This window comes from Lygodium microphyllum, chromosome 1 (assembly GCF_053477565.2).
Source record: "Lygodium microphyllum isolate KBCC chromosome 1, Lygodium_microphyllum_v1.1.10, whole genome shotgun sequence".
Lineage (NCBI taxonomy): Eukaryota > Viridiplantae > Streptophyta > Polypodiopsida > Schizaeales > Lygodiaceae > Lygodium > Lygodium microphyllum.
Genome location: NC_141135.1, coordinates 176,605,649 through 176,627,708, shown reverse-complemented (window position 1 = coordinate 176,627,708; position 22,060 = coordinate 176,605,649). Strand labels below are relative to the sequence as shown.

Below are 22,060 nucleotides of genomic sequence, written 5' to 3'. Positions count from 1 at the left end.
CCGAAGGAATGTATTTCTGCTCAACCCAAGTCCCTTAGGGAAGAGCTCAGTTACAATCAACCTGAGAGTGAGAAGAAGTAATTCTCACTCTCACAAGATCATGCAAAGATGTACAAACACACATGCATTATCTATTATGCAATGATAAGAACTGATTTCTTTACAGTATGAGAGAAGAAAAAGGGGAATTCAGCCTTTCTCCATCGTTGATCAGCAGTACATGGATAGGGATTGCTTCTTGTTGGTAAATTGGAAGAAAGAGCTCGAGAAGGAGGTGCTGTAATGAATTTACAGGCTTGCTGTCCTGTAAAACAGCAGTGATAGAAGAGGGAATATGGAGGAATTTGATAATGGAGAAGTGGGGGATGATGATGGGGATGGATGGGGCCAGTTTCTGGCTATCTGTGGGTGCTGTACATGAGTTTACAGCAAAGAAAAATGATGTTGAATGAAGAAAAACGAGCTCTTATTAATAGGAGAGGGGAGAGCTAGTACAAAAGGGGAAAGTGGAGTAGCACAAGACAAGTGTCCAGCCACATGTCATGAGATGTCACAAGTGGTGGGACACTTGGAAACTTGTGTGACAAGTGTCTTGATACTTGTCTCTTCTCTATGGCCTTCCTTTTTGGGTTGAATACTGTCAAGAATAGAAACAATCAAATTTAGTAAGCACAGTCAGAGTACAGAACTTACTATTTTTAGAATGACATCCCTATTTTTTAGGACTAGTATTTTTAGGCTAATTCGAGGCTCCTAAATTTTAGGGACCTCCTAAAATTTAGGGATCTCCTAAAATTTAGGGACCCCCCCAATATGGGTGTCATATGAAAGCTTTTTCCGTGTACATCGCAAAAATGGTATCCGAATCTTCATGTGACTTTCCTATGCAAAGAAATGTGCATTTCAAGCTTTCAGCCCACACATGCACATTATACAAGCATTTCATGATCATGCCATCTTGTTGATTGTAACTGTTTGTTCTGGTGGATCTAGCCCACACTTCAAGGCATCAATCCTTTCTGTGTGCGAGTCTAACCCTGATATGCGTGAGTTCTAGTCACAGGCGCCCAATCGGGTCATATAGGTGGAAGTGTGAACTATCTTTTCTCTAACCCACCGCGTGGGTCCACCATAACCTGTGACCACTCATCAGTGGCCAGCTCCAATGCACTTTTCTTTATATCTAATTAGTGCAAAGGAAATAAATTTAATAAATCATTATATAGACAAATTAATGAAAAAGGATACAAATTCTTTTTCTATAGAGTTGTGACAGAGAGAGAGAGGCCTGTGCTGTTTCTGCCTTCCGTGAGCTCCTGGCTCTGCATCGGACCTGCACAACTGGTGATACAATATGGCTGGTCTGGATATGGCCTTGACCAAACGGTGGCAGCCCTTGGTCCGGATTCTGATACAGAGGAACCAAACGATATAGTTCCTTGTACAGAGGAGATGCTCCCTGGTCCTGACTTCCAACCTGTGGGCAAACGCACCAAGGATACGTCGGAAGAGACAATGGATCATTAGGAACGTTCTTATGCGCAGGTTGCTTCTGATTCTATGGATTCTTAGGATGTTGACTGGGAGGATTTGTTGGAGTTTGCCAATACTCTACTTGGTGATTATGCTCAACATAATCATGAAGCGTTTTCTGACTCCGGAACTGAAGATGATTTGGAAGCCACTGTGGAGCCGAAAAATGTTTTGCGCTCATTCTCAGTGTTTTATGAACGTGCTGTTATACTTTTCTTCACTGGTAGGATCCCAGTGCTTTCCAATATTCGCCAATGGTTGCAAGGTCTACTACAGGGGGAGTGTGTTGAAGAGATTTTTGTTGGGCCCCGAGGCTTTTATGAGGTGCTCTTGAAATCTGAGAAGAATCGTGTTGATCTGCTGTCTAAACTGCCATTGTTCTTTGATCGCCGTTTGGTTCATGTTATGCCATGGCGCCCAATGGCTGATTTTCAGCGCTTGCTTCAACGTGAATGTCCGGTGTGGGTTGAGGTGGAAAACTGTCCGGCCGTCTATTGGCCACTGTTAAAGGATGCCATGGCCGTTGTGGGCACTGTTCTGGTCCCCCCAAGCCTAAGGGCCATGAATCGTAACTGTTTGTGTATGTTATGGGACACTGCTCGGAAAAGGCTTGCTTGGTTACGTCTTAATTGCTTTGTTGAAATCTTATTAGCAGGCCAAATTACAAAATTTGACTGAGAATTTGCAGGACAATGCCTGTCAGACTCATAAGTTCTTTCGAGCTCTCCATGCATCTCCTGCTCGAGAGAATATGACTAGACTCCAAGATACAGAAGGTCAAATGGTCATTGATCCTCTGACTATTGTGAATATGTGCATGAATTATTTTCTAGACCTTCTTGGTTCTGCTCCTTCAGCTTCGGACCAAATTACTCATGCCAGATCAGTTTTTTATGATTTGGTTCGCAATCAGGTTCCACATGACATGCAAACTAATTTGGAGACAGATATTCGTGAGGAGGAGGTTATGGATGTTTTGTTACACTTGCCCAAGGATAAAAGTCCTGGTTGGGATGGTCTCGCCAATGAATGCTTTGAGGCTTTTGCTACCCAACTGGTGAAAGCATTGACGGCTATGTTTTAGCAGGTTTGGGAAACGGGGTTCATGCCTTCCTCATGGAAAGGACTTATCAAACTGCAAAAGTTCCATCGCCGTCTATGCTGAAACATTGGCGACCAATTTCTTTGATGGGTTCTATGTATAAAATCTTTTCCAAAGTAATGGCGAATCGGCTCTATAACATCTTCCTGCCATTGTGCATCCTCTTCAATATGGTTTCATTAAGGGCCGAAACATTCTGCATAATATCTTAAATGTGCAAATGGCTATTGACTATGCAAGACACTCTAATCAGGAGGTGGTATTGATTCAATTGGACTTGGAAAAGGCTTTTGATTATTTGAACTGGTCCTTCATCGCAGAACTTATGTCTACTATGGGCTTTGGTTCTCGGATGTCTCGTTTGATCTACACCATTAGTACTGAGCCTTCTTCGCGAGTTATGCTGAATGGTGGCGTCACCGAGCCATTTGTCCTTGCTTGCTCTGTGAGACAGGGTTGCCCTTTGGGTCCTCTCTTTTTTGCTCTTGCGACTCATCCGGTTCTTTCGATGTTATCACATATGGCAGCTTCTACTCAGTTGGCGGGATTGTCTCTTCCTTTTGGACAGCACTTCATTAGTCAATCCTTGGCTGATGATAGCTTTATGATTTTGCGTGCGGACAAGGATAATCTTCGCAAAGCATTGGATGTTTGGAGTCTTTTTGGTCATGCTTCTGGCCTTCGTATCAATGCTTTGAAATCAGCCATCCTCAGTTGCACGGAGTCAGATTTACAGCCACTCGACTGGCAGGGAATGGTTGTTCCTCGTGGTTCCATTGTCAGGCACCTTGGGTACCCGTTGGGTGTTGATGTTCGGCCGAAGCAACTACTTCAGTGGATTTCACAGAAACTCGCAGCCAAGTTTCTGTATTGGAAGTCCTAGGCTTGGCCCTTCCATGTTCGCCTCAAAGTGGCTCAGACAATTATGTTGCCAATGCTCACATATTTCTTGCCACTGCTGCCTTGGACTACTACTACATTGAATGCTCTGACTCAGTACATTCGTTTCATGTTATGGAAGGACTCCTTGCATGCAGGCATTTCATGGATTTCTTGGTCGCATGTATGTACCCCCAAATGCATGTGTTGTGGGGCCATTTTGAATGCCGAAACCCATATGCTGGCACTCTGTTGGTCTCTTTTTCGTGCTATGTGCTTGGATCATCACCCGTGGGTTGTTATAGCTCGTTGTTTTCTTGAGGATCATGGACTTGTGCATGGTAATACCCAAATTCAGGGCTCCTGGTGGCATGTTCTTAATGCAGACTCGCGGTTTTCTAGTCCTTCATCATCCCTGGTGCCTCATTTGGTATGTTCCTGGAAATTGGTTCTCCAGAAGGCTTAGTGGCATCCAACGGAGGACCGCTCAGCTACTAACTCTTTCCAATTGGAATTGTTGGCAGCCTCGCGATTACTTTCTTGGGAAGGTAAACATGAGTTAGACCAAAATTTAACCGCATGGCACGTTTGGGCTTGACTTTAGTTGTAGATGGCACCCTTGCCAGCCGCAATGTGTTGATATCGTTTCGTACAGCCAGAAGGCTTTTCAGGATCCCTCGTGGATACCGTGATTTATGGGGTGAGCTTTTGATGGTGCATCAAAGCAGACAACCCTTTCCTGCCCTTGCTTTGGATCGTCCTTGGCAGGACTGGGACCTTGCACACCGGCTGAATTTGGAAAAGGCCTCAGCTAACCAGGTGTATCATCTTCTGATTAAAGATCATCAATGGCTGCTTACTAAAGCTAATACTGTATGGGGTTTACGTAAACCTCACTCATGGTGGAAGGTAACTGTGATGGGGGCTGGTTGAACAAGACATCTTTCAAATGCAAGGTCTTTCTTTGGAGGGTGATGATTGGTGGTCTCCTCTTGCTTCAGCTCTTTCCAAGCGTCGAATCTCCAACGGCAATTGTTTCTTTTGCACCACCAGTGTGGAATCGGCCCGTCATCGATTTATTTCTTGCTCTCTTGCTAAGAAAATCTGGTCCCTCTTGTCGGCAGTTTGGCGAGCAGTGGTTGGCTTCTCGTTAAGCCCTTTTGACTGGGTTTTTGCGCGGCCCAAATACCCCACACCCGCTCAGTTGCATATGAAGATCTTGTTTCACTTTCTTAGATACTGGGGCTGTTGGCATAATTGGACCATTCTGAATGCTTTTCTTTTTGATTCAGCCTATAATGTTCAGGGACATGTTACTAGGCTTAAAGGCCTTTTGCATTGGCAGATAGATCTCATTCGGCACTCTGACTTACTCCCTCGGGAGGACTTACTTCCCTGGCATATGGCAATTTCCTCTACGTCTTTGCCATTGGTCGTTTACCACTTTAGAAAGACAGAGAGATTTTACACATGATGGCTTAGAGCCATTGTGTATCTTGTAATCATGTAAACTTGTACCTTTTTTTCGTAATTAATACAATTACCTTTATAAAGAGAGAGAGAGAGAGAGAGAGAGAGAGAGAGAGAGAGAGAGAGAGAGAGAGAGAGGGAGGGGGGGGGGAGGGACTTCCCTTGCTTCCTTGGCCGAAGTCTCATTTAGGGTAAATTACTCAACCTATCCAGTTTTTCCTATGGAAAAAAGATTCTACATGGATGGATATTTCCTCTTGATCCCTTGGCACCATGTTTGCACTCCCAAAAGAATGGGCGGTGGGATTGTTCTGGACTTGGAGACCTGTGATTGCACTCTGTTGTTCGCTGTTCCAGGCTTTGTGCGAGGGTAGATTGTGAGAGGTGAGAGAATGCACAGAGATCGAAGTTCGAGCTTAGCTAAGAGTACAGTAGACAGTGAAAAGAGTATGTAAGAGTGAAAGCACGAACCCAATGTAATAATCTGAAGAGTGTAAGGTGCAAGTACAAAGTACAACCCTTAAACCTTAGGGTTGCTAGAGTGTGTTCACACTCGAAAGGTGTAAAACACGATAAGTGCCCAGAGTGTATAACACAAGCATGTAAAATAAAAGAGAGAAAATTTGGGAGAAAAAACTTCTCGTAAGGAGAGTAAAAAGTGCCCAAGTATCCTACCAAGGATCATCGACACTTCTATGTGAGCGTAGGCGTGAGTCAAACCCAACAAACCCCCCCTGGAGTGAAGAGTGATCAATATACAAGGGCCATCCACCAAAGGAGGTCAAATTTAAAGCATTACGGAATGCTTTAAATTTGTCACGAGGAAGAGCTTTGATGAAGATGTCTACCACATTACTGGTGGTAGGACAGTAGACAAGGCTGATATTACTTGCATGTAGCCTCTCTGACAAAGTGATAGTGGATCTCTATGTGTTTTGTGTGTGCATGAAACATTGGGTTCCGTGCCACTGCAATGGCACTCAGACTGTCAGTGAACAAAGGAGTAGGCAAGAGATACATCTAAATCAGCCAGCAAACGTCTTAGCCATACACATTCAACTGTGGTAGTGAAAGTTGCCTTGTATTTAGCTTCACATGATGATGTGGCAACAATGGATTGTTTCTTGCTAAGCCGAGGGATGCAAGATGAGCCAAGAAAGAAAAAATTACCACTAGAAGAGTGACACGAATCATAATCACCAGCCCAATCTGAATCATTGTAAGCATGTAGTTGCAGTCGTCCCCCCTTGGCATAAAGCAATCGAAGAGTCTTAGTAAGGGGGCAAGTGCCAAAAAACACGCTTGACAGCTTACCAATGTGACATACGTGGGTGGTGCATATATTTGCTCGGGGTTGAAACTGCAAACTGAATGTCTGGCCTTGTGTTGCATAAGTAAATGAGATATCCAATTGTTGGACCATATGTATGGATATTAAACAAATCACTGTCATCATGCAAGGACAGCTTGAGTCCAAGTTCCATTGGTGTACACACAGGCTTGCAATCTTGTAAGCCAAACCTCTTAAGAAGTCTACCAATGTATCTAGATTGTGATAATCCAATACCTCTAGCATCATGAATGAATTGAATGCCCAAATAATAGTGCAAAGGCCTCAAATTTGACATCTTGAAAGTTTACTGTAAATTTTGTTTGAATGTTGAAATCTGATCAACATGTAAGCAGGAAATCATCAACATAAAGGCATATGACCAGCAAGGATCCCCCTCTTTACATACATAAAGGGTAGACTCTGATGAGTTGTTTATGAACCCCTGGCTGAGTAAAAAGGCATCAATCTTTGCATACCAAAGTCGGGGAGCTTGCTTCAAACCATATAAAGTCATTTTCAGCTTACATACCAAGTGTTCAGATCCTAGAACTGCAAAACCAATGGGCGGCTGTACATACACTTCTTGTTGAAGTTTCCCATATAAAAATGCAGTCTTTATATCAAGTTGGTGCATAGTGCATCCATAATGGGCAGCCAAAGCAACCATAGACCGGATGGTAGTCATGCGGGATGTAGGAGCAAATGTCTCCTCATAGTCAATACCTTTCTTTTGTGCATAGCCGTTGGCCACAAAGCCTTATATTTGTCAATGGATCCATTTGCATTCCTTTTCAGCTTATAGATCCACTTTGTACCAGTGGCTTTCTTTCCAAGAGGCAAAGACACTAAATCCCATGTTTGATTCTTTATGATAGAACCAAACTCAGCTTGCATTGCTGCCATACAACGCACACTTTGTTGTGCATCCTCAAAACATTCAGTCTCCTCATCATCAAGTGTATCTGCTAGATCCCACCTTTATGCACTACCCAAAAAGGCATGGGGTCGATTATGATCCCAAAAAATATGACCAGTACAACTTTTCCCTTATCTTCAACATCAACGCTCATAAGGAAGAAGACAGTCTCAGTTTCTGAGAAATAGACTTGGTTCCTTCCCTTGGTTCATGTTGGATTTATCAGACTACTCTAAACTAGATTTTGTTACCACATGTAAATATTTGAGGTTACTCCTCACATTATTGAACCAGAAAAGAGTGGTAGGAGAAGAGGACTTGTAAGTGCTTTTCTTTGACATAAACATAGGAATAGATAGATATGGCATGATGAGATTATTCCTTGGAAAGCTTGTATGTGCACCATCATGCATACGAGCTTGTTTTCTAGTACGACCAGCGATGGGGGCATCCAAATGACTATCTTTCATACTCTGCAAATACCATCTAGACATCCGCCAAGCTTCCTAACTGTGTATAAGCTCTTGTTGAACTTCTAATTCAGCATCTTGCTGAATATTCAGATCAGCCATAGGCTGATTTTCTGCATTACCCAATGGAGCAGCTGGCTGAACATTAAGTTCACTTGTTGAAGCTCCATCTATATCACCAAAAGAAATGGGCGCAGCAGCCCTTCAAATACATCATTGGCAGCCTGATATGTATCAAATCAACAAGGGATATTTCTGGTTTTTCATCAAAATCCACATCCCTAGTGACCTTCTTAGAGACATGATCATATAATCTATATCCTTTGCTCTCACTATTGTACCCCACAAAAATGCATTTAACAGCCTTGTTATCCAACTTCTTTCCAAGTACTTAAAAGCATAAAAATGTCCAACAGAAGGTTTTCGGCTATTCCAAGCCTCAAAAGGCGTGACATTCTTTAATGCCTTTGTAAGGCACCTATTCAAAACATGGCAAGCACACACAACTGCTTCCATCCAAAAACTATGTGGCAAGCTCTTTGCTTTAAGTATACATCTGGCCATCTCCATGAGTGACCAATTCTTCCTCTCTGCAACTCCATTCTGCCGTGGAGTATAAGTAGTAGTATACTAATGGACAATGCCTTTCTACTTCAAAAGAGAATTCAGCATAGAAGACATATATTTCCCCCCTCCATTCGAATGGAGAGTCTTAATCCTGTAGCCAGATTGATTTTCAGGGAGTGCTACAAAAGCCAAAAATGCATCATACACTTCTGACTCTTTTCATCAAAAAGTAAAACCATCAAAGATGAGTAAAGTCATCAATGAAAGTGACAAAATAGTAACTTTGTTTGCATAGGGCCACATACATCTGAGTGCGCAATCTATAATTTTGTAGTTGCTCTAAAAGCAATATCACGAGGAAACGAAAAACGATGCATTTTTTCCAAAATGCACCCCTCGCATATATGCTCAGGAGGTCTCTCCAAGAGAGGTAAACCATCAAGCATCTGTGTACGATGCATAAGCATCAAGCTACCATAGTTTACATGTCCCATGTGAGCATTCCATAACTCTATTTGTGACATAGGAGTGAGAGTAGATGCTAGATAGACCAACTGATCAATTGAATAAGTATCCAACTCATATAACCCATGACATAAAGTGCCAGTCAAAACCAAAGTCATGTGTTCCTTATCTCTGACCATACATCCATCATCATCAAAGGTGACTTGCAAACTACACCTTGCCAAAGAAGAAATAGATAACAAATTCTTCTTTATGTATGGCACAAATAATGCATCTTGCAAGCGGAGAATAGAGCCGTCAATGGCTATCCACACAATCTCCCCAATGCCTCTAGCAGGGTATGATGCATTGTTGGCACACTACATGGACTTGTCAACAGGAGCTGCAATAACAAAGGAAAATAAATCCATGTAGGATGTGATATGTCTAGAAGCACCACTATCAAAGAACCATGTGCTCGCATTCTCAGTAGAGCTAAATGCTCTATCAGCCCAAGAAGAGTCATAGTGGCATGTGTAGAAACAATAATCGCAGTTTGCAACAAAAGATGCGGACTCAGTAGCAGTGGAAGGTATATCAGAAACAAACATTCGTGACTCCTCCTTTTTCTTGTCTGCGCTTTCTACATTTTGTGATGTAGTGTCTTGGCTTCTTACAATTGTGGCAGTTGCCCTTCTTGGCTTGCGTGCCCCCTTGTTTCTTGCTGCTTTGTGAAGTACTTGATATCCTAGAGCTCTGTGGAGCATTTTTTGCTTGGTTGTGCTTACTCTTTTGCCTTGCCATAAAAGCCTGCTCAGAAGTTATAACATCCATCCCACTGTTCTTTCTTGTTTGCTCTTCCTCTAAGTGTAAACTGATGAACTGAAGGAAAGTAAGTGGCTGTGGGAAATCCTCATGGTGATGTTTAAGGCCGTATAAAAGGCCAAATACGAGGGTGGCAATGAATTCAAAGTAGTAGATATCAAGTGCGCATTTGAGTAGTACTCATCTACATTCATAAGCTGCTCACGCAAGTTCTGAATTTTATTTACATGATCCTGCATAGAATCACTCTCATCCATCTTCACAATCTCAAGCTCTTTCTTCAAGAAAGAGATGCATGTCTCATTCTTTCTAGCAAACATTTGCTCTAAGGTCAGCCATGCTTCTCGTGAAGAAGCTACAAACCGAATGTGTGGGATGATGGGCCATTGAAGTGCCAATGCAATCAGCGACAAAGCCTGAGTATCCCGTGTGTCCCATGCCTTTTGTGCTGCTGATCTTTAGGGAAGTGGCTGAGTTGAAGCGGGTTGGATAGGTTGAGTGGGCTGAGTTACCTGTTGCCCTTTGTAATCAGGACATTCTTCATCATAAAAGACCATAGAGAATAGTTGTTGCCATCCATAGTACGGGGGAGTTTCGGAAATGGGGGAAACGGAAACGGGAAAAACCGGAGTTTCGGAGTTTCGGCCAAATTTTGGAAACGAGGAAACGGCGTTTCGGATTGTACACTATAATAAATACAGTATTATGTGGGTATGTAAATATATGAATGCCTACAACAACATGTACCCAAATTTCATACAAAAATTTTCAGTCCATGTCATATGATTGAAATTATGATTCATTACACATGTCACGACTCACGAGTGAAGATTGAAGAGTCAAGACTCAATGGTTGAAACTTAAGATAGCTTAACACAATTAAGACTCAACTTTCAAAACTTAAGGCAACAAATGAATTATAATTTATGACTCATGAATCATCTATGATCTAAAGAGCAGTGAAGACTGACATCAAGAACAGTGGAGACTGACATCAAGAACAATGGAACAAGAATCAAGATGCTTAATAAGTGAAATCAAGATACAATGATACATGTAACTACGTCATGTGAATAATCAGTTAAAACTCCAAAGTCCAGTGAGCACTGAGCACTGTATACTACTCTCTAGAATCTAGTAACTACTGAGTAATAAGTATCAACATCAATGAACAACTGGCAACTATAGTCTGGACAACAAGACCCGATGTCTTTGTTGGGAACGCATGCCAACTTCCAAGTGGTCTTTCATACTTGTTACACTTCCCGATTTCTCCAATCCAGAAAAGTTGCGCCGCCACTTCTTTGATCCGTCGGAGCCCTCGTATCCCTTGATTGGAGTGACGTGTCTCCAATATGGATTCGGCGCTATGATTAGCCTTGAGGTAATGGGGAGAAGAAGAAGAAGAAGAAGCAGAAGAAGAGGAGAAGATGAAGAAGAAGAATAAGAGGAAGAAGAAGAAAAAGAAGAGGAAGAAGAGGAAGAGGAAGAGGAAGAGGAAGAGGAAGAGGAAGAGGAAGAGGAGGAGGAGGAGGAGGAGGAGGAGACGGCCGCGGCGGCGGGAGCTGGAGTGCCCGAAACGGACCACAGGATGCCGGAACGCCGGTCTTCTGTTTCCGTTTCGGTCCGAAACAGCCGGTCCTTTTCGACAGCCCCGAAACGCCATTTCGGGGTACTATGTTGCCATCCAATCTATCCTCCTTGGACACATATGTAAATACATCACCTCCATGATTGGCCATGGTAAGTGTCGCTGATCAAGGAGCAAAAGAGCAATACTTCAAGTTGGACCAACTTGGAAATCTCAGAATTTTTGGAAATTACAGCAAACACTTTGTTGTAATTAGCAAATCTAATCACACTCTATCAAAAACTGTCTAAAGTACATGCTATCTAAGGCATAAACATTGCTCTACAACACTAAAAATGCAAAAGTTCCAAAATTTATTATCCCAAAATGCACAAATTTAGTCTATTCCAAATTGTCACTCAAGTATATTTGCCGATCTCTGAGCTGACAACAAAAGCCCCAAATTTCTGATTTGAAATGCTTAAAATCTCTGCGAGAAATGTGTCCTAGACACTTGCAAAAGCAGAGAGATGCTGCTTGGGCACAAGTCCCTTTCTGAAGATCAAAACTGAATTAAAAAACCGATAACAGTTTTCTTTTACTTCCTTGAACTTCGCAACTAGAAGTCGAGCTGGACTGTCGGGCAGGTCGTGCTTCTTTCATCAAGCTATTAAGAAGTACAACCTTTTTATCGTCGTCATTCAAATGACTATTAAGAGTGGTCATTTGTTGGTAAAGGAAACTTAAATGGTCGAGATGCTGCTTAAGAGTCTTTGAAAGATTGTAGGAGATATTAAACAATTGCATCTTCAAAGATAATTTGGAATCATTAATATCTTCCCCAAATGTGACTTGAAGGCCGTCCCATACCTCTTTTACCGTTTTTGTGAGATCAAGGTAATGAAGAAGGCTCTGGACATCCCTTGCTAAGTCTAGAATGGAGTTAAAGACCTCCGTGGTCCCGTTTGTGGCATTGGAAGATCCTATTCTAGATAAAGGATGGAAATTGTGGTGCCATGTGATTTGGACCAGCTACTTCTGTAGGGCAGAAGGGACATATAATTTCTCTTGTATAGGCAGGAGACAAAGATTAACTTGAAGATAAGTTAAGGAACTTGTTTGTCAAAGGATAGCTTGCTTTGTATTCGTGTCTGTGTTGTAAATTACGCGAATGAACCTTGTTTCCTAAAAGGCTTAATTAAGGAAGTTGATTTCTATAAGCAAGTTCAACCGAGATGTTATCTTTGCTGAAAATGCTTCTCACCGTTGGACATCAAGACGGCGTTTCTCCATGGATATATCACTAAAGAGGTATGTGCTCCTCAGCCTCCAAGCCTCTGAGCGCAAAGTCTGTCGTCTCAAAAAGGCTTTGTATGGTTTAAACCAAGCTCCATGGGCTTGGTACGCCCACATACATTCTCATTTATTGTATCTTGGATTTCAGAATAGCCCTATCGAGGCTACTCTTTACATTCGACATCAAGGATTAGATTTTATTTTTCTTGTGCTTTATGTTGATGACATGCTTGTCACTAGGACCAATGCTAGTCAAATTGCAGCATTTAAGTCTGATTTACAGCAAACATTTTCCCTGATAGATCTTGGTCTACTTCACTATAATTTGGGTATCCAATTTGCTACCATTGAGGGGGGTATCATTATGACACAATCCAAGTATATTGGATAGCTTCTTCAACATTTTCAATTTGAGGATTGTAAGCCCGTGTCTACTCCCTTGGAGCTTGGTTTTAGATTCACTTCTGATAATGGTAGCGGATCCTTTGATACTACTTTATATCAACAAGCTGTTCAATGCTTGATTTATCTATGTCACATGAGGCTCGATCTTTAGTTTGTTGTATCCTAGTTGAGTAGATATAAGCACAACCCTTCAGCACTTCATTGGCAGGTAGTGAAGCATATCTTTCGGCATCTTAAAGGCACCTAGGATCTTGGCATTTTCTACAAGGTTGATTCTTCACTCTCTTTGCATGGATATTCTAATAGTGATTGGGTTGGATGTTCGGATTCTCGTATCTCTCATAGTGGCAACTGCTGCTTTTTCGTAGGCACATCTCTTGTTTGCTGGTTTAGCAACAAACAAACTACGGTTGCTACTTCCAATCGTGAAGCTGAGTATAGAGCAACGTTCACAACCATAGTGGAGTGTGTTTGGCTCTGCAAGTTACTTGCAGATCTTCATGTGCACCAGATGACTCCGACACTTATCTACATTGACAACCAGAGTGCTTTGGCCATTGCGTGGAATTGAGTGTTCCATGCCCGTACAAAGGATATAGAAGTTCATTATCATTATGTTCATGAGCGGATGTCAGCTGGAGAAATAGAGTTGTCTTACATACCCACTGAAAATAACTTTGCAGATCTTTTTACGAAGGCTTTTCCTTGACCAAAGTTCCAAGCTTTTCTTCAAGTCTTGAACATGATTCCATTTGTACCATGATTTGTCATACTTTGTATTGTCATAGGTTGTTGTATCTACCTGGATGAACTTGTGCAACCATGATCTCATGTTTCTTTTTATTTTCTAGGATTCTATCATTTTTTTTAGATCCGTTCATCCATCTCATGGAGGGGGGTTTGTAGGCCATCTTGTGGGCTACGTGTTGATGCCCTTTGATCCATGATCCAGGCTCCCTATGTTGAGAAACCCTTCACCCTTCACCCGCAGTTTGCGTTTTTGCATTTTTGCGTTTTGCGTTTAGGGTTTGCAGCCCCAAAAAGGGGCGCCATCCTAGACTGACTATGCCTATTTATAAGCCACTCTCTCATTCATTCCTTACGTCTGATTCATTCAATCCGTCACCTCTTCTCTCTAGCCTCTCCACTACCCTCACATCCCTTCAGGAGGACATTGTGGGTCATGGTTTGTGGCTGTCTTTATCATCTTCCTTGTGGTACGGCACCCTTGTTTCCTTGTATCACATTCACTCCATGATTCGGAACTTCATCATTCCATTCATCAGAGTTTTTTCTCTCTTCTCTTCTCTTCTTTATGTTTGCCGAGTTCACTCCGTGTTCCTCCCCGCCAACCCTACTGTCTCGCTGGGACCTCATCTTTTGACATGGTATCGGAGCTGGATCTGCTCAAACAACGGCAAAGATCCTCCACTCCAGTGAAGGCAAAGACTGGTGGCGGGTTTGGCATCCACTTCTCTTCTTATTCCGCTGCATCAAAATCTCGTTTTTGCAGGTTTCAGGGGTTTTCAGCTTGCTATCCACACCCCTTTCGCGAAGGACATTGCAGTCTCAGCCGTCCCTTGCTGTTATCTACAGTTTGGCGCCCGTTTCCAGCCTTCCACCCGCAGTTTGCAGCTGTTTATAGCAGAACGATTGTTGCTGATTACTTTCCATTTAGAAAAAAATCTCGTTTTTGCAGATTTCAAGTATTTCAGCTTGTTGCCCATACCCCAAATGCGGAGGACATCGCGGTCCAAGCTGGCCATTGCTGTCTACAACAGTTTGGCGCCTGTCTCCAGCCTATCACACACTGTTCGGAGCTGATTTTAGCATATTGACTGCTGCTGCTGTTTTTTTCTGCGTTTTTAGTCTCTCTCTCTTGCAGGCTGTCCTGCCTGCATTTTTAGTCTTCCTCTTACCTGTTGCTTGCGTTTTTAGTCTTTCTCTCTCCTCACTTGCGCTTTTCTACCGGTTGCAACCTCTTGCTGTTGGTCGCATCCTCCTCCCACTCGCAGCTCACTTTCAGCCCTTCCACTATCCTCCTATCCCTTGAGGTGGACATTGCGGTTTGTGCTTTGCATTGCCCTCGCATCCCTTGAGGCGGACATCGTGGTTCATGGTGGCTCACCTCTTTCTTCTTCAGCAAGGCACACTGGTATCCATGGCTTCTTTACCAATAGATGACCAGACTAGTGGGTGCTCCTACTATGGCATCACCGGACACAACACCGATGCTTGGCGACTTCGACCCTTGCTCCCCACCCCCCGGAGTATATGCGTCTTCCACCAGGCACTCGTTGTGCCACCTCTCCTTTCTGGGCCATAGAGATCATTCTACATCGGCTATCAGAGTACTATGCTCAAGGCAATAAGTCGCATCCGATGCGCACTAAGTCCTTTCGAGCACATGGAGGATCGATTGGCATTACGACCTCCTGGAGATCGTCGCAATGCCAGCGGCAGTCTTCTCCCACTTATTTTCAGGTACAGAGCTATACGACCTACGGATATGTAGTTCACTCCATCGAGGGACAATGATTGTTTGATACCGTCTCCTCGTTAGTCTGCTCTTTCGAGAGACAGTGGTAGCCTCTTTGGAGGTATCTGTGGGAGCTCTTCGGCACCCCAGATACCTTCTTCAGCACGACCGGCGGCACTTCCTTCGTCATCAGACATTTTGGAGTTCGTGATCCATAAGTTTTTGGATTCCCTATCTACTTCAGAGGGGCATTTAGAGGGAGATGTTATTTCTTTGCTCTCAGAGGGGGCATCTACTTCTTCTTGGACTTCAGCGGGGGCCCCTCTACCTCCCATGTCAGAGGGGGAATCTACTCCACATGAAGTTCTTCACCCATTCTCTGCTTTCTTAGGGTGGCTGCCTTCGACCAGTCATCTCTTCTACTGATACCCAGGATCTTCAGGTACCACCTAGATCGGGACCTCGGAGGTTCAGCTGGGACTTGGTGACGAGGCCTTTGTATTCCTTCTAGCATGGATGCACGGAGCTAGTGGCTTCTCTCACGAGCTTGAGTTTTGGGTTCTTGAGTTCACTCTATCTCTTGTTCTTTACTACAGGTTCCCTTTCTGGTGGAAATCTTGGATCTTAGGGGTCCTCTACATCTTCTTGCCTTGGTCACTTGGTCAGCATGGAGCCACCTTCCGAGATTGAGTACAGGCATATCCTTATGGTTCTCGGCACTACCCAAAGTCCGACATTCCTCCTATGCATTGCATGTTTTCATCATCTTTGTACTAGGGTACTTGGGCAAGCGAACAATTTTCCCACGAGAGACACTGTCCCAGTGGCACCTGCTGCATGAGCATTCTTCAGCATGTGGCATTGCATCTCCACCTCGCTCTTCTCTTGTTCCCCTTTTTTGGCCTGAGAGGGGGTGTTGAGAAACCCTTCACCCGCAGTTTGCATTTTTGCGTTTTGTGTTTAGGGTTTGCAGCCCCAAAAAGGGGCACCATCCTAGATTGACTGTGCCTATTTATAGGCCACTCTCTCATTCATTCCTTATGGCTGATTCATTCAGTCTGTCAGCTCTTCTCTCAAGCCTCTCCACTATCCTCACACTCCTTCAGGAGGACATTGCGGTTCGTGGTTCGTGGCTGTCTTCATCATCTTCCTTGTGCTACGGCACCCTTGTTCCCTTGTATCACATTCACTCCATGATTTGGAACTTCATCATTCCATTCATCAGAGTTTCTTCTCTCTTCTATTCTCTTCTCCATGTTTGTCAAGTTCACTCTGTGTTTCTCCCCGCCAACCCTACTGTCTCGCTGGGACGTCATCCTTTGACACCCTAGGCATTTAAACTATCTTTAAATACAATTGTTGCCCCTAGTGTCCCAGCACTAAGTGACACTAGCACTAAGTGACACTAGGGTTAGGGTTTATTTTAGGGTTTCCTATGACGGTTAAGCCATTAGGGTTTCGTTTTTTATTATTTAAAGACATCTTGTGCCTCATTTTGCACAAGTGTGACATTATTTAGTGTGCTGGCCTAGAGTGTTGTACTCTCTCTCTCTCTCTCATTAATTTATTACTTCTCATTTGTGATTGAGTATTGTTGTGCATCAATTAATTCTTTCATTCTCATCCATTTTCCATTAAATTAATCGCACAATTACTCCATGTCTAGGTCAACAATAATTAGAGCGCTTGGTAACATCTCTTGACCTCATAGCAACATCTTGCCAAGCTTGTTTCTCTTGAAACATTCCACAAAAGTAAGAGGCTGAAAGGAAAAAACAAGGAAAGAAAGAAAGAACCCACAAAATGATAAAGTTAGCAAGGTGTGAAAACAGAGATAAGACTTGGGAAGTGAGTTTGGAGTATCATTCACCATTTCTGCATCCAAAACAACCTCATCAGTGTTCAACAACTACTCACGGATATCTAGCGAGTATGTGAGGTGATTAGTCATGCTATCACCCTCATCTTCTTTGGAGGACTTGCATGAGTGTATACGAGGTATGATGCCTCTCTTTACTAACAAGGCAATCAATGACAAAGTTTGTGTATCTTTGGAGTCCCATCTCCTTTGATTTGTTGGAGGAGCAGCAAGGGTAGCAACCGGAACAACAGCAGGAGCAGCAGACTGTCCTACCACGCTAAGGTGTTTGAGGAGCAAGCTTATCCGGTCTCGCGAAATCACCTATAACATAATCCTAGAGATCCTTTGCAACGAGAAGATTGTGCACCATAAAACTCCATAGAGGATAATTGGTGCCATCTAGCTTGTCCTCCTGAGTGAAGACTTCCAAAATGTTGCTTCGATCTCGGGTTTCATGATTTGACATTGCTGCATTTTATGCACAAACTGAGCAGCCAAACACATCCAAAACTGAAGTGTGAAATGTACTCGGTTGAGTACCAAAATCCTAAGACGAGATACTAAAGCAAGTGCAAAATTGTCAAAACTCTCTCTCTTCTTTAGGAACGTGCCCAAACTGCATAAACAACACACAAATTGCAATTTACAGCAATTCATTGTTGTCCACTGCACAAGTCTCGGTATGTGTGCCCAACATTAATATAGCAACTTTATGCTGAAAATCCCCAATTTTTCATTGGAATTTTCAGATTTATTGTAATTTCTTTGTCCAGTGTAACAAAAACATCAAAATAATGTTGTTCCAGCACCTGTCCGGTGCTTTGGGATTCGTGCCATGCAAAAGCCCCAAATCTCAGTGAAGAAATTCTGAGAAATTTCAGAGATTTATACTTACAGCCAAAAAATTTGGAGTGTTGCCTTGGGATGCATGTCCATAGCAACCACCAGCTTCAGGGCACCTAGGGTTGCATGTTGGACGCGAGAATTAGAAAAGCCCCAAATTTCTTACACTTATGTCGAAGAAATTGTGCAATCTTGGCAAATTTGGTGGAGATTCATACACGAGCTTGGATCGGGCAAAAGGCCCAAATTTTCTCGAAGAAATGTTAGAAATTGGGAAAGTTGGTCAAAAACCCCCAAATTTCTTGGCATGGAGTGTGAGAAAGTGAAAATGTCTTTGAAATTCGGAATGCTATGAACTCGCAAACCCCCAAATTTAGAAAATTAGGGTTTTTCCGTTTTTTTCCCCCCCAGATTTGTAGAAAATGGCGGGTAGGCCTGAGAAAATGACGAGCAAGGCTGAGAAAATGGAGGGCAGCGTGAATATTACGACCAAGGTTGAGAGAGGCTATGTCTGCAAGGTTGCATGCAAGACTGAGTGCAGGATTGTGTGCCGGTTGAAAACAATAGTAGCAACTCCTCCAAAACAGCAACTTCTCTTCTGAAACAATGGCTCCTCTTCCTTTGTCCGCTGAGGGGACTTTGCGTGGGTGGCATTGGCTAAGTGGTGGAGAGACGGAACCCACGTGTCCATGCAACTATGTTGACAACATTGGAATGACTAACAGAGAAACATGGCATAATAGAAGACACTCAAGGGAGCAGGTCTTTCCACATCATGTAATGAAATCAGCTTCATCCCAGTCCAGAGTCTCATAGGCAGACTGGACTGCAGGACACTATGACATATGGGAGATCACTGCGAGCATTAGAGCTTAGTACACTTGGATGGCAGGATGTAGTCATGCCATAGGATGTTTCTACTAGAGAGGATCTGGATGAAGATTGTTTACATTCATAAAGGCAAACCTCTGCTTTTGAAATTTGCACCGAACTGTAGAGTTCTGTAGAGAATCTTTTGTTTGTTTTTATGTTGGAGAATTTACATTTGTATTTTCCCCCTTAAAAGGATTTGGATGTTGGTTCTGAACACCATTGTTAAGAGTCAAAACATACATAGATGTGGTTTCTGATCATCTTTATGCAGTTAATGTAGTATTTGGTTGGGATAGCATTACAAAATTATTCCACATCCTTGGGTTCTGGGGGACTGCAGATATGGCTTTTTGTATGTTTATAACATTTACAATCCTAGTATACCTGAATTCTTTGTCCTACTGGTGTACTTATTACCAAGACTACAGGAGTCCATGAATAGAAATCAGGGGGTATCTTGTGTCTTGATATAAGACAAAGATACTTGTAGAACAGAGATAGTACTCAAGAAGAAGCACAATGGGAGGCTTATTTTCTTGGAAATGGGGGAGGTTCATTTAGGAAATATTGCTTTCAGTTAAAAGCAGACAGTGAGAAAACTAGTAATGTGGGGCTGACATCAATTTGGATGGATGAAACAAAGTTGGAATTAACTCGCAAATTTTCTGCAGATATCAGAAGAAGAAGGAAGATTGAAGAAAGAAGAGGAGGAAGCAAAGGAAATGTGGAAAAGAAAACGCGAGAATGATGAAAAGTGGGAAGAAACCCGGGAAAATCGGGTAAGGTTTCATTGACTTGAGTAATTGATGTTCCGAATGTGTGCACTTGTGGCAGTGCTTGGAGGCATCATGGTTATAAACTTATTTCTATCTAAAATTTACTGAAGTCAAGATGATATTTGATGATAATGGGACCGAAGATATGGCAGGCTCATTTCTGTAAAGTATGGCTAAGTTTGGGTAACACCTTGTTATTTCAGGTCACAAGTTGGCGAGATTTTATGAAAGCTGGTAAAAAGGTAACATGTTTAAAGCAATTTGAAACTCAATCGAATTACACAGTTTCGTGCAGTTTGTATGACTGATTCCTTACCTTGTATTTAAGGTTAAGAAGGGGGAGTTACGGCCACCCAAGTTGAAGACTGAAGATCCCAACAAATCTTACGTGCAGCGGCCTGTCAAAAAGGGTTGAGTCAATTGATGTAGAGAGTATTCTCTTTATTGTAACATATAACATTGTAAACATTTTGATAAAAAGGGAAACCTTTCTTTTGTTTATTTGTCTAGTCCCTTTGTTCTCTATTAAATTGGTAGGGAGTCTGGATCTAGTGCTTGCATGATATTATTCCCCATGTCCTCAAGTTTGCTTGCTTAATAACTGAAACCCAGATGGAATGCTTCTTGGTAAATGAAAATAGGTGGACATACTCGGAGTCTTGCTATCACAATTATGAGACATGTATGTAATACTGATTTCTTTGATGTGGGCTCAGTGAGCAAAGTGAAGTCTTCATTGAGTCTCTACCAAGAGGTCAAGAAGACTCTAAATAACTTGAGTGAAAGTGGAGTTCAAATCCCATCAGGGACGATTGGATTGGAAGACTTAAAGTGGCTCAATGAATTTCCACATGAGATTCTAGATTCATATTAGAATATGTCATGTCATGAAAGTCATCTTTATGTGTGATTGATTTCTTGAACAAGATGTTACAAAGATTGCCATAAAAAAGAGTGTTTCTGACATTACAAAAAATGATGTCCTCTTGTTACGAATTAAAATGGATAATGAATGAGAAATACAGAGTAATGATGACCATTGTAATACTTTTTCAATGCATCCTTGGCATTACAAGTTTGATATGTTGATTGTTTGTTTTTTCTAGGAATGACCACCAAGACAACTTAGTCATTGTAACGAGAGCAATCGTTGTAGTATTGTCTCCTATATTTATAATCAATGTTGCAAATTAGAGTCCTATATCAATATCTATCCTCGCATGGAAATTATCTTTGCTTGTCTCCACTTAGAAGGGTTTGCCCACACCTAGTGGCATTAAATAAATTGAGAGAATCATTAGTTTATTGATTGGGAATACTTAAAAATATACATGGTTCAAGTATTTGTATCCCCTGTGTAAAAAGAGCAGTTGGCAAGACGATGGGTACACTCTTGACCAACACAATCTCACTGCATGAGAGTACATAAATAAGTTTATGAACTTGATCATGTATATAGAGGGCATTCATGATGATGCAAAATTATGGTTTGGAACCAAGCCTATCTGTAGATACCATGGCGCTATAAACACTAAATAGTTGCTCATAGCGTAGACATGCACGTGAATATAGCTGCTCCTATTTAGTTTGAATCCTTTAAACCACTTACTTAGCCTTTGCTCAATTCTCTTGCTACCTTACATATTATCAACATGCCTTCTTTCTCATGCCAAGTTCATTAGCATTAGTGGTCTTGCCTAACGCGCTTTTGCTTTCTCACGGTATCCTCTCACTTCTTGCAACCCTTCTTAGTCACTTTTCATCTTTCTCTTTACTCTTTTGTTCTCCCCTCATCCTCTTTCCAACAAAAATTGGGAACTAATACAGGTCAAGAGAGTTGGAGAATATTTGAAACTACAAGCTACTTAATGACAAGAATATCTGAAACTATTTGGCAAGAATTTAGAAGTTTGGATTGGTAAAGTTTTTGAATGGTGACCCAATACAATTCAAGGATTTTTACTTTTTGGAGTCTTCATGTGAAATATGAAACAAAATTGCACTGTGCTTGTGATAGATAGAATGGCCCTTCTCTCTTTTACTTGGAAACAAACCTTTCAACAAGATTGAGATATGTTTTCTAGAGTCTTTATGAAATATGAATCAAAATTGCACCATCCTTGTAATAAATAGAGTTTTCCCTCTCTTGTCCTAGTCAGTGGAATTGGCAACGAGGTGTTTGCTAAAATTGAGTTTCTTATATAGATATTTGGTATAAAATTTAGATATGGATGCATAATGATAATATCATAATCAAGTGTCAACATGCCACATTGCATCTTTCTCACCCTTCCTATTCAAATTTAGAGATGGACTTGTAAAAACTCTACTTGAGGAAAGAAGGCAGAGAAAAATTACTAATTGGTGAGGTGGTCCACATGTAGACTTGCATATACTTAAAAAGACATGCGCACATGC

At 42.1% G+C, this 22,060-nt stretch overlaps 1 protein-coding gene across 1 annotated transcript in view; it reads left to right on the top strand.

The window, feature by feature from the left end:
- The window catches only part of LOC148042007 (Chaperone DnaJ-domain superfamily protein), a 117,959-nt gene extending 97,816 nt beyond the window's left edge, over window positions 1-20,143 (top strand). The window contains exons 7-9 of the mRNA XM_087688991.1: window positions 19,538-19,645; window positions 19,846-19,884; window positions 19,971-20,143. Of these exons, the coding sequence (XP_087545117.1) occupies window positions 19,538-19,645; window positions 19,846-19,884; window positions 19,971-20,057 (234 nt within the window). The 3' untranslated portion in view covers window positions 20,058-20,143. The remainder of the gene's footprint in view (window positions 1-19,537; window positions 19,646-19,845; window positions 19,885-19,970) is intronic.
- Window positions 20,144-22,060: the final 1,917 nt, after the last annotated feature.